The sequence below is a fragment of the Pristiophorus japonicus genome, chromosome 4 (genome assembly GCF_044704955.1).
Source record: "Pristiophorus japonicus isolate sPriJap1 chromosome 4, sPriJap1.hap1, whole genome shotgun sequence".
NCBI lineage: Eukaryota > Metazoa > Chordata > Chondrichthyes > Pristiophoridae > Pristiophorus > Pristiophorus japonicus.
In genome coordinates, this window is record NC_091980.1 from 5495878 (window position 1) to 5509528 (window position 13651).

At 52.1% G+C, this 13651-nt stretch overlaps 1 protein-coding gene across 1 annotated transcript in view; it reads right to left on the bottom strand.

Annotated features, from left to right (window-relative positions):
* The window catches only part of pdgfrb (platelet-derived growth factor receptor, beta polypeptide), a 131290-nt gene that overhangs the window by 11481 nt on the left and 106158 nt on the right, over window positions 1–13651 (bottom strand). Inside the window, exons 17-22 of the mRNA XM_070877987.1 lie at window positions 13508–13626; window positions 11285–11407; window positions 9694–9805; window positions 7789–7888; window positions 6859–6964; window positions 3185–3459 (exon numbers count right to left, since the gene is read on the bottom strand). Coding sequence (XP_070734088.1) covers window positions 3185–3459; window positions 6859–6964; window positions 7789–7888; window positions 9694–9805; window positions 11285–11407; window positions 13508–13626 — 835 coding nt within the window. The remainder of the gene's footprint in view (window positions 1–3184; window positions 3460–6858; window positions 6965–7788; window positions 7889–9693; window positions 9806–11284; window positions 11408–13507; window positions 13627–13651) is intronic.

Consider the following 13651-nt stretch of genomic DNA (forward strand, 5'->3'; position numbering starts at 1 on the left):
ACCCTGTCCCTCAGGATTCTTTCCAATGATTTTCCTATCATCGACGTTAGGCTGACTGGCCTATAATAACTCGGTCTATCCCTTTCTCCCTTTTTCAACAAAGATACAATATTAGCAATCCTCCAGTCCTTTGGCACCACACCTGTAGCCAGAGAGGATTGAAAAATGATGGTCAGAGCCTCTGCTATTTCCTCTTTTGCTTCTCTTAACAGCCTAAGATACATTTCATCCGGGCCTGGGGATTTATCCACTTTCAAAGCTGCTAAGCCCCTTAATACTTCCTCTCTCACTAAGTTTATCTTATCTAATATTTCACACTCCTCTTCCCTCATTGCAAAGTCTGCATCGCCCCTCTCTTTTGTGAAAACGGATGCAAAGTATTCATTAAGAATTCTCCTGATGTCTTCTGCCTCCACACAGAGATTTCCTTTGTGGTCTCTAATAGGCCACACTCTTTCTCTAGTTAATCTGTTTTTCACCTTTTCCAGTGCCTCTACATCCTTCGTGTAATATGGCGATGAAAACCGTGCGCAGTACTCCAAGTGTTCGAAGGACTAGAAGGGAATATGGCGAAATCATAATGGCCCTGAAATTGTGGCCTCTCGGGGTATCTTTTGACAGATCGCCCGCATCCCCGGGAGAAGGACCTCCGTGGACGGAGATTTGTGCTATTTGCCCCATTCCTGCCCAGCGAAAGTCCTTCAAACTCTTACGCCTGGAAAAAGCAGGTGTAAGGCAGACAAATTGAACAAATACTTTGGTTCTGCCTTCACTAAGGAAGACACGAATAACCTCCCGAAAATACTAGGGGACCGAGGGTCTAGCGAGAAGGGGCAACTGAGGGAAATCCTTATCAGTCAGGAAATGGTGGTAGGGAAATTGAAGGGACTGAAGGCTGATAAATCCCCAGGGCCTGATAGTCTGTATCCCAGAGTACTTAAGGAAGTGGCCCTAGAAATAGAAATAGTGGATGCATTGGTGGTCATTTTCCAACATTCCATGGACTCTGGATCAGTTCATATGGATTGGAGGGTAGCTAATGTAACACCACTTTTTAAAAAAGGAGGGAGAGAGAAAACAGGGAATTATAAACCGGTTAGCCTGACATCGGTGGTGGGGAAAGTGCTGGAATCAATTATTAAAGATGGAAAGCAGTGACAGGATCGGTCCAAGTCAGCATGGATTTATGAAAGGGAAGTCATGTTTGACAAATCTTCTAGAGTTTTTTGAGGATGTAACTAGTAGAATGGATAAGGGAGAATCAGTGGATGTGGTGTATTTGGACTTTCAAAAGGCTTTTGACAAGGTCCCACACAAGAGATTGGTGTGCAAAATTAAAGCACATGGTATTGGGGGTAATGTATTGACGTGGATAGAGAACTGGTTGGCAGACAGGAAGCAAAGAGTGGGAATAAACGGGTCCTTTTCAGAATGGCAGGCACTGACTAGTGGGGTGCCACAGGGTTCAGTGCTGGGACCCCAGCTATTTACAATATACATTAATGATTTAGACAAAGGAATTGAAGGTAATACCTCCAAGTTTGCAGATGACACTAAGCTGGGTGGCAGGACGAGCTGTGAGGAGGATGCTAAGAGGCTGCAGGGTGACTTGGACAGGTTAGGTGAATGGGCAAATGCATGGCAGATGCAGTATAATGTGGATAAATGTGAGGTTATCCACTTTGGTGGCAAAAAAAGGAAGGCTGATTATTATCTGAATGGTGACAGATTAGTAAAAGGGGAGGTGCAAAGAGACCTGGGTGTATGGTACATCAGTCATTGAAGGTAGGCATGCAGGTACAGCAGGCAGTAAAGAAAGCAAATGGCATGCTGGCTTTCATAGCGAGGGGATTTGAGTATAGGAGCAGGGAGGTCTTACTGCAGTTGTACAGGTGAGATCACACCTTGAGTATTGTGTGCAGTTTTGGTCTCCTAATGTGAGGAAGGAGGTGCTTACTATTGAGGGAGTGTAGCGAAGGTTCACCAGACTGATTTCCGGGATGGCAGGACTGACATATGAGGAAAGACTGGATCGGCTAGGCTTATACTCATTGGAATTTAGAAGAATGAGAGGGGATCTCATAGAAACATATAAGATTCTGACAGGACTGGACAGGTTAGATGCAGGAAGAATGTTCCTGATGTTGGGGAAGTCCAGAACCAGGGGTCACAGTCTAAAGATAAGGGGTAAGCCATTTAGGACTGAGATGAGGAGAAACTTTTTCACCCAGACAGTTGTGAACTTGTAGAATTCTCTACCACAGTTGAGGCCAGTTCGTTGGACATATTCAAAAGGGAGTTAGATGTGACCCTTACGGCTAAAGGAATCAAGGGGTATGGAGAGAAGGCTGGGGTGGGGTACTGAAGTTGCATGATCAGCCAAGATCTTATTGAATGGCGGTGCAGGCTCGAAGGGCCGAATGGCCTGCTCCTGCACCTATTTTCTATGTTTCTATGTTTTACCAGTGTAAGAGCTTTAATAGATAGAAAAAAATAAATGTTATTACTTATTTTTATATTTAAAATCCTGTCTATGAAGGTAAGTTTATTTTTAGCACTATTAAAACATTTTTTTTTGAATTCAAAAAAAGTTAAATGTTTTTAAAAAATTGATGTGTATGTTTTGTTTGATTTTAGGGGTATTCTCACTGATAGTGATGGGAGCTCGGAGCTTGGAACATCCATTATTATCAATGAGAATACTACATTGTGATTGGTGGTCACGGCCCACGTGATACGTTTACGCTCCTGTGATAAGTGGGCCTCTGTGCTGGGCTGTGTATCTCGGCCTCGGAGTGCAAGTGTTCATTCCTCCGGGACCACCAGGTACTTTCGTAAAAATACTTTTGGCCAGAGGTGTACCGCCCGCGGGAAGCCTCCGACCGCAATTATTTTAACGCAGCGAGCTGCTGTGATCTGGAACGCGCTGCCCGAAAGGGCGGTGGGAGCAGATGGAATGGTGACGTTCAAAAGGAGAATTGGATAAGTACTTGAAGGGGAAAATGCCTATGGGGAAAGAGCAGGAGGGGGGGGGGAATGGGACTAAATTGGATCGCTCTTTCGGAGAGCCGGCACAGGCACGATGGGCCGAACGGCCTCGCCCTGCTGCGCCGTGTGATTCCGTGATTGATTGAGCACTGCGGGAAGTTCCGAAGGCCCGCCGAGGGCCGGCTCAGTCCCGTACCTTGGCCTGGTCCCCGGTGCAGGCTCGCTCGGGTCATCCTCTGTCGGATCGCCGGGGTCGGCGCAGTCCTGGCCGGGCTCCGGGTCGGGCAGCGGGATGATGTAACCGTTGTCGGTGCCGTTGGGCGGGCCCTCCGTGCCCTCGGGTTGCGTGCAGTTGGAGTAGACCACGTCGTCGCCATCATCGTCGTCATCGGACTGGTAGAACTTGAGTCTGGTCCGGCACATTGCTGGGTGGTCGCTCTTCAGGAAGTCCTGGCTAACCTGGGCGTATTGCTAGAGACACGGGGGGGGGGGGCGGGGAGGGGGTTAGGGAAGGGGGAGGAAGAAAACAAAAATAAATCAGAATAAGAACGTTAAGAATTAGGAGCAGGAGTCGGCCATTCGGCCCCCTCGAGCCTGCTCCACCATTCAATCAGATCATGACTGATCATCCCCAGCATCGAAGCACTGACCACACTCGACCAGCTCCGCTGGGCAGGCCACACTGTCCACATGCCCGACACGAGACTCTCAAAGCAAGCACTCTACTCGGCAAACGAGCCAAAGGTGGGCAGAGGAAACGTTACAAGGACACCCTCAAAGCCTCCCTGATAAAGTGCAACATCCCCACCGACACCTGGGAGTCCCTGGCCAAAGACCGCCCTAAGTGGAGGAAGTGCATCCGGGAGGGCGCTGAACACCTCGAGTCTCATCGCCGAGAGCGTGCAGAAATCAAGCGCAGGCAGCGGAAGGAGCGTGCGGCAAACCAGTCCCACCCTCCCTTTCCCTCAACGACTATCTGTCCCACCTGTGACAGGGACTGTGGCTCTCGTATTGGACTGTTCAGCCACCTAAGGACTCATTTTTAGAGTGGAAGCAAGTCTTCCTCGATTCCGAGGGACTGCCGATGATGATGATGGTTGATCATCGACCTAAACTCCACTTTCCCTCCTATCCCGATAACCTTCGACACTCTATCTTTCAAGAGTCTGTCTATCTCCACCTGAAAATATAGTCAATGACCAGCCTCCACAGCTCTCTGGGGTAGAGAATTCCAAAGATTCACCACCCTCTAAGAGAAGAAATTCCTCCTCAATTGAGCTCCAGGTGATCCCATTCCAGAAAGGCCACCACCTCCCCTTGTTGGTGCCCATGTTGTGTTTATCCGCCCCTGGTCCCTGATCCATCCAGTTTCAGGTGGGCCAACTTTGAGGAGCGTACATTCACCTTCACACAATACCTTGGGAACACAGGTACAGGAGGAGGCCATTCAGCCCCTCGAACTTCTTCCGCCATTCATTTAGATCATGGCTGTATCCTAACTCCTGCTCCTATTTCTTATGGTCTTATGGGTCACGGAGGGGGTGTGGGGGGGGGGTGTTGGTGGGGGGTGAGGGGGTATGCCACTACTGTTGGGCCTCCGTGTCCCTGAGAATCGGTCAGAACTGCTGATGCTGTGATCGGTGCCCAAGGATGGTACCCAGGGTAGAAAGGGGAAGGTAAACTGGAAAAAGAAAGGAGTGCACAGTGGAATTAAACATAAGAACTAGGAGCAGGAGTAGGCCATAGGGCCCCTCGAGCCTGCTCCGCCATTCAATAAAATCATGGCCGATCCAATCATGGACTCAGCTCCACTTCCCCGCCCGCTCCCCATAACCCTTGACTCCCTTATCATTCAAAAATCTGTCTACCTCCACCTTAAATATATTCAATGACCCAGCCTCCACAGCTCTCTGGGGCAGAGAATTTTACAGATTCACGACCCTCTGAGAGAAGAAATTCCTCCTCATCTCAGTTTTAAATGGGCGACCCCTTATTCTGAAACTATGCCCCCTAGTTCTAGTCTCCCCCACGAGGGGAAACATCCTCTCTGCATCTACCCTGTCGAGCCCCCTCAGAATCGTTTCAATAAGATCACCTCTCATTCTTCTAAATTCGAATGAATATAAGCCCAAACTGCTCAACCTTTCTTTATAAGCCAACCCTTTATCTCAGGAATCAACCTCGTGAACCTTCTCTGAACAGCCTCCAATGCAAGTATATCCCTCCTTAAATAAGGAGACCAAAACTGTACGCAGTACTCCAGGTGTGGTCTCACCAATACCCTGTACAGTTGTAGCAGGACTTCTCTGCTTTTATACTCTATCCCCCTTGCAATAAAGGCCAACATTCTATTTGCCTTCCTGATTACTTGCTGTACCTGCATACTAACTTTTTGTGTTTCATGCACAAGGACCCCCAGGTCCCTCTGTACCTCAGCATTTTGTAATCTCTCCCCATTTAAATATAATTTTCTTTTTTATTCTTCCTACCAAAGTGGATAACCTCACATTTTCCTACATTATACTCCATCTGCCAGATGTTTGCCTACTCGATTAGCCTGTCTATATCCCTTTGCAGATTCTTTGTGTCCACCTCACAAAACATCGAGGGTCCTTGCTCCTGATCACCATCCAGCAACTTCTGCTGTATAGCGAGCGTGAGTGGACGTTTGGTTTGGGCAAGGACAGAATTGGGTGCGACTGTGATGCTCCCTGCAGTTGAACAGCTCACCAACATTCTCTGTAGAGTCTCAAGTCACTTCGATGAGATGCTTTGGGGAATGAGCATCGCTCGATGTGTTCAGGAAAGTAATTGGGAGAGGACAAGGAGGACTGACTGTGTGTTTAGTTTTGTCTCTGTTATTATGGACCATATGTCATTTTTTAATTCATTCATGGGATGTGAGCATCGCTGGCAAGGCCGGCATTTATTGCCCATCCCTAATTGCCCCTTGAGAAGGTGGTGGTGAGCCGCCTTCTTGAACCGCTGCAGTCCGTGTGGTGAAGGTGCTCCCACAGTGCTGTTAGGGAGGGAGTTCCAGGATTGTGACCCAGTGACGATGAAGGAACGGCCGATATATTTCCCAGTCAGGATGGTGTGTGACTGGGAGGGGAACGTGGAGGTGGTGGTGTTCCCATGCGCCTGCTGCCCTTGTCCTTCTAGGTGGTAGAGGTCGTGGGTTTGGGAGGTGCTGCCGAAGAAGCCTTGGCGAGTTGCTGCAGTGCATCTTGTAGATGGTACACACTGCAGCCAGGGGGCGCCGGTGGTGGAGGGAGTGAGTGTTGAAGGTGGTGGATGGGGGGCCAATCAAGTGGCTGCTTTGTCCTGGATGGTGTCGAGCTTCTCGAGTGTTGTTGGAGCTGCACTCATCCAGGCAAGTGGAGAGTGTTCCATCACACTCCTGACTTGTGCCTTGTAGATGGTGGAAAGGCTTTGGGGAGTCAGGAGGTGAGACACTCGCTGCAGAATACCCAGCCTCTGACCCGCTCTTGTAGCCACAGTATTTATGTGGCTGGTCCAGTTAAGTTTCTGGTCAATGGTGACCCCCAGGATGTTGATGGTGGGGGATTCGGTGATGATCATGCTGTTGAATGTCAAGGGGCGGTGGTTAGACTCTCGCTTGTTGGAGATGGTCATTGCCTGGCACTTGTGTGGCACAAATGTTACTTGCCACTTATCAGCCCAAGTCTGAATGTTGTTCAGGTCTTGCTGCATGTGGGCACGGACTGCTCCATTATCTGAGGACTACTTTGATCTGTTTGGTGTCGAGCTTCTTGAATGTAACAGGTACAAATAATGTAGTTACCGAGAAAGAATAGTGGATAAATATTCCAACAATAAAATCTGCATTTCATTCAATATGCAAGTTACCTTCTTGTAGCTCTCGGTGAGCAGGTTACCCATGTGTATCACTAAGCTCGAGAACGAGGGTCTCTTCTCAAATTCATCATTCCAACATTTTTGCATGATTCCATATCTGCAACAGTGTCAAACACAATTGATTACAGACAACATTCTCCCTCAACTTCCCTCCAAACAGTGGGACTTCTCCCTCCCTCAACTTCCCTCCAAACAATGGGATTCCTCCCCTCCCTCCATCTCCCCTCAAACTGTGGGACTCCTCCCCTCCCTCAGACTTCCCTCAAACTGTGGGACTCCTCCCCTCCCTCAGACTTCCCTCAAACTGTGGGACTCCTCCCCTCCCTCTGTCTCCCCTCCAAACTGTGGGACTCCTCCCCTCCCTTGGTCTCCCCTCAAACTGTGGGATTCCTCCACTCCGTCGGTCTCCCCTCAAACTGTGGGATTCCTCCCCTCCCTCCGTCTCCCCTCAAACTGTGGGACTCCTCCCCTCCCTTGGTCTCCCCTCAAACTGTGGGATTCCTCCCCTCCCTCCGTCTCCCCTCAAACTGTGGGATTCCTCCCCTCCTCCGTCTCCCCTCAAACTGTGGGATTCCTCCCCTCCCTCCGTCTCCCCATAAACTGTGGGACTCCTCCCCTCCCTCAGACTTCCCTCAAACTGTGGGACTTCTCCCCTCCCTCAGTCTCCCCTCAAACTGTGGGACTCCTCCCCTCCCTTGGTCTCCCCTCAAACTGTGCGACTCGCTCAGTCTCCCACCCTCCTGTAATCTTCAGGCGTTTAGCAGAAAAACGGGTGGCGCCACCCAGTCACTGCTCTTGATTGACCCCACATTTCAATCCTCGGCCGTACTGCCCACGTGGGCCTAAGCCCGTCTCCACCGTAATCAACAATCCTGCTTCCCGAGTCTGAGCCAGGCCCAGCACCTCCCGTCTTGTACTCACATTTCATCCGAGGCGTACTGGGGCTTGGGCATGCGGTAACCACGCCTGATCGCATTGTAGAACTGGTCGTTGACAGGAAGCTCCGGGTAGGGAGTCCCACCTTGGAGAGAAAAAGAAAGAAAAAAAAAAGAAAGAAAGAAAAAGAAAGAAAGGGAGGGAGAAAGAGATAGAGATAGAGAGAGAAAGTGAGAGGAAATAGATAAATAGAGAGAGAGAGAGGGAAGAAGATAGAGAAAAAGGGAGAGGGAAATAGATTGATAGAGAGCGAGAGAGCGAGGGAAAGAGATAATGATGGAGAAAGAGAAAGAGAGAGGGAAATAGACAGATAGAGAGAGAGGAGGAAAGAGATAGAGAGAGAGAGAAAGAGAGAGGGAAAAATAGATAAAGAGGGAAATGGATAGAGAGAAAGAGGGGGAAAGAGATAGCGATAGAGATAGAGATGTAAAGAGATAGAGATAGCGAGAAGGAAAGAGAGGAGAGAGAGAAAGAGAAAGAAAGAAAAAGAATGAGAGAAAGAGAGCAAAAGAGAGAGAAAGAGAGAGAAAGAGATAGAAAGAGAGAGAGAAAGGGAAAGAAAGAAAGGAGGAAAGAAAGAAGCTAGAGTTAGTTAGGAACCAAACAGCAAGCTCACACACGGAGCTCATTCACGCCTTGATACAATACTTGGTCTAGTCATCAGAGCTAATTCAGCAATGGCAGTGAAGGCAAGGGGAGGGGACAGAGGCAGGGAGAGGGGGAGGGGGCAGGGGGAGGGGGAGGGGGAGGGGGCAGGGAGAGGGAATGGGGGCAGGAGGAGGGGACGGGGGTGGTGGGGTGGAACAGGGGATTGAGGCAGGGTGAGTGGGACGGTGCAAATTAGGACACGGGGCAGCGAGCACAGCGGGTGATGGGTGAGCGGGACTTGGTGCGAGTTAGGACACGGGGCAAGTTAGGACACGGGCCAGCGAGCACAGGGGGTGCTGGGTGAGCGGGACTTGGTGCGAGTTAGGACACGGGGCACAGCGGGTGATGGGTGAACGGGACTCGGTGCGAGTTAGGACACAGGGCACAGGGGATGATGGGTGAGCGGGACTTGGTGCGAGTTAGGACACGGGGCAGCGAGCACAGGGGGTGATGGATGAGCGGGACTCGGTGTGAGTTAGGACACAGGGCACAGGGGATGATGGGTGAGCGGGACTTGGTGCGAGTTAGGACACGGGGCAGCGAGCACAGGGGGTGATGGGTGAGCGGGACTTGGTGCGAGTTAGGACACGGGGCAGCGAGCACAGGGGGTGATGGATGAGCGGGACTCGGTGTGAGTTAGGACACAGGGCACAGGGGATGATGGGTGAGCGGGACTCGGTGTGAGTTAGGACACAGGGCACAGGGGATGATGGGTGAACGGGACTCGGTGCGAGTTAGGACACAGGGCACAGGGGATGATGGGTGAGCGGGACTTGGTGTGAGTTAGGACACGGGTCATTGAGCACAGGGGGTGATGGGTGAGCGGGACTTGGTGCGAGTTAGGACACGGGGCAGCGAGCACAGGGGGTGATGGGTGAGCGGGACTCGATGCACGTTAGGACACGGGGAAGCCGAGTTTTGGATGAGCTGAAGTTTACGAAGGCTGGGAGATGGGAGGGCGGCCAGGAGAGGATTGGGATATTGGAGGTGACATTGGCACGGATGGGGGCTTCAGCAGAGGTTGAGTTATCCCCGTCTCCGTGTAGCAAGTGAAAGGGCTTCATTAACTCAGAACTACTTCTAACACAACAATCACCCCTCTTGTCCTTCGCGGGTCGACTCATCCCCACTTGGCAACCTCCCTGAATGCTCCTCCCTGATTGGGAAAATGTTCCATCCCAGAAGTGCCTGCGGCAATGAAGATGCTGAGAGAGGGAAGAGAGGTGATTGGAGGATCCTTACCGAGGGTGAAGATCTCCCAGAGCAGGATGGCGTAGGACCAGACATCACTCAGTGTGGTGTACAGGTTGTTGAAGATGCTCTCAGGCGCCATCCATTTCAGAGGCAAAAACGTCTGGGAACCATATAAGTTACTAGTTACTAACCATGTTACCATTTAAACTACTTGTAGTTAACCACAATGAGGTAGATCTACTCAGTGTGTTAAGTGCAACAGAATTGTAAATCTATCCAGAAAGAGTGTGCATTTATACAGCGCATTTCCTGACTTCAGGCCGTCTCAAAGCGCTTTACAGCCAATGAGGTACATTTGGAGTGTAGTCACTGTTGTAATGTGGGAAACGCGGCAGCCAACCCCTCCGACAGTGCGGTGCTCCCTCAGTACTGCCCCTCCGACAGTGCGGCGCTCCCTCAGTACTGCCCCTCCCACAGTGCGGCGCTCCCTCAGTACTGCCCCTCCCACAGTGCAGCGCTCCCTCAGTACTGCCCCTCCGACAGTGCGGCGCTCCCTCAGTACTGCCCCTCCGACAGTGCGGCGCTCCCTCAGTACTGCCCCTCCGACAGTGCGGCGCTCCCTCAGTACTGCCCCTCCGACAGTGCGGCGCTCCCTCAGTACTGCCCCTCCGACAGTGCGGTGCTCCCTCAGTACTGCCCCTCCGACAGTGCAGTGCTCCCTCAGTACTGCCCCTCCGACAGTGCGGTGCTCCCTCAGTACTGCCCCTCCGACAGTGCGGCGCTCCCTCAGTACTGCCCCTCCGACAGTGCGGCGCTCCCTCAGTACTGCCCCTCCGACAGTGCAGCGCTCCCTCAGTACTGCCCCTCCGACAGTGCGGTGCTCCCTCAGTACTGCCCCTCCGACAGTGCGGCGCTCCCTCAGCACTGCCCCTCCGACAGTGCGGCACTCCCTCAGTACTGCCCCTCCGACAGTGCAGCGCTCCCTCAGCACTGCCCCTCCGACAGTGCGGCACTCCCTCAGCACTGCCCCTCCGACAGTGCAGCGCTCCCCCAGCACTGCCCCTCCGACAGTGCGGCACTCCCTCAGTACTGCCCCTCCGACAGTGCAGCGCTCCCTCAGCACTGCCCCTCCGACAGTGCAGCACTCCCTCGATACTGCCCCTTCAACAGTGCAGCGCTCCCTCAGCACTGCCCCTCCGACAGTGCGGAGCTCCCTCAGCTTTGCACTGGTGTGTCAGCCTAGATTTATTTGCTCAAGTCCCTGGAGTGGGACTTGAACCCACAACCTTCTGACTCAGCCGAGTGTGCTGCCCACTGAGCCATAGCTGACACTCGGTGAGGGATGGGGGTCACCTAAAGACCCAGACCGGGTAAGGACGGCAGATTTCCTTCCCTCAAGGGACATCAGTGAACCGGTTGTATTTTTATTTGACAATCCGACAGTTTCACAGTCACTTTTACTTCCAGACGATTCAAACTCCCCTGCGTTTCTTTGACATAGTGCCGTGGGATCTTTTACGTCCAGCTGAGAGGGCAGGCAGGAGGCTCACCCGATTCTCATCTGTATTAAAACCAATGCATGTTAAATATCTGCCCCAAAGAGATAACGAGACATGGATACAGAGTCCGAGATACTCACACTCCCTCTCGATATATAATTGGAATCGTTCATTATATCTCGCGCTAATCCAAAGTCACAGATTTTCGCCAGCTTTCCCTCACAGATCAGCACGTTCCTTGCCGCTAAATCCCGATGGACACACTGTCAAAACAAGGCAAATATCGACTCTTCACAACTCCGCAATAATGCTCCAGGAACCCAGTGACATCATCGGGAACTGGAGCAGGGGGAATCCCCAGGGACCCAGTGACATCATCGGGAACTGGAGCAGGGGGAATCCCCAGGGACCCAGTGACATCATCGGGAACTGGAGCGGGGGAAATCGCCAGGATCCCAGTGACATCATCAGGAACTGGAGCAGGGGGAATCCCCAGGGACCCAGTGACATCATCAGGAACGGGAGCGGGGGGGATCCCCAGGGACCCAGTGACATCATCAGGAACTGGAGCGGGGGGATCCCCAGGGACCCAGTGACATCATCGGGAACTGGAGCGGGGGAAATCGCCAGGATCCCAGTGACATCATCAGGAACGGGAGCGGGGGGATCCCCAGGGACCCAGTGACATCATCAGGAACTGGAGCGGGGTAAATCGCCAGGATCCCAGTGACATCATCAGGAACTGGAGCGGGGGGGAATCCGCAGGGACCCAGTGACATCATCGGGAACTGGAGCGGGGGGGAATCCCCAGGGACCCAGTGACATCATCAGGAACTGGAGCGAGGGGGGGTGAATCGCCAGAGACCCAGTGACATCATCAGGAACTGGAGCAGGGGGAATCCCCAGGGACCCAGTGACATCATCAGGAACTGTAGCAGGGGGAATCCCCAGGGACCCAGTGACATCATCAGGAACGGGAGCGGGGGGATCCCCAGGGACCCAGTGACATCATCAGGAACGGGAGCGGGGGGGGATCCCCAGGGACCCAGTGACATCATCAGGAACTGGAGCAGGGGGAATCCCCAGGGACCCAGTGACATCATCGGGAACTGGAGTGGGAGAATTCTAAAGTCTTCTATAGACATGTAACTAATAAACGGGTAATAAGAGGAGGAGTGGGGATCGATGCATGGAGGCAGAGGGCATGGCTGTGGTGCTAAATGAATACTTTGCATCTGTCTTCAACAAAGAAGAAGATGCTGCCACATTCATAGTGAAAGAGAAGTCGTGGAGATACTGGATAGGATAAAAATTGATAATGAGGAGGTACTAGAAAGGCTGGCTGCAGGAAACGTAGATAAGTCACCAGGACCGGATGGGATGCATCCTGTGGAATTCTTTACCACAGAAAGTTGTTGAGGCCAGTTCGTTAGATATATTCAAAAGGGAGTTAGATGTGGCCCTTACAGCTAAATGGATCAAGGGGTCTGGAGAGAAAGCAAAGCAGAACTAGAAGTTACAAAGGGGGGTAGGACAGTGTTTGAAGCAGTGTGGGTGTGGGGGGGCTCAGTATGCCCGCCCTCTGTGCCCTCCCCCCCACCCCGTCCTGATCCACGGGTACCGCTGCCCCCTGCTCCCTCTCCCCTGGCACCGCACCCAGGCAGCCCCTCGCGTCAGAGGCTGGGCAATAAACGTGGGCTGGGCCCGGAACGTGCAAATCACAGCCCATACCCCATCCAATCCTTCAGACACAGAGAGACAGACGATAGGGACACAGAGAAATGGAGAGACACACACACACAGGCACGCACACGCGCCCCCAGACACACGCAGACACACACGCACACACACACAAACACACACACATACACAGATACTGACTCACACACACACACTGACACAGATACTGACTCACACACACACACACACACACACAGATACCGACTCACACACAGACACACATGCACAGACACACACACACACGCACATACACACACACTGACACAGATACCGACTCACACACAGACACACATGCACAGACACACACACACACGCACGCACACACACACACACCGGCACACACAAACATACACACGTGACACACCCATTGACACAGACACACGCACACAGACACACACGCACACAGGCACACAGACACACACGCACACACAGATACTGACACACACACACACACACGCACACACACTGACACACACAAACATACACACGTGACACACACATTGACACACACAGACACACACACATGCACACAGACACACACACACACAGATACTGACACAACACACACAGGCACACACACACACAGGCACACACACAGACAGACACACAGATGACTCACTTACATTTTTCAAGGCGAGGAACTCCATCCCCTGTGCCACCTGATAGCTGATTCCCACCAGGTCCATGAAACTCAGAACCGGAGACTCGCTGATCAGTGCTTTGGTCTCTGTCGTCTCTTGCTCTGTCAAGAGAAACACAACAGACGG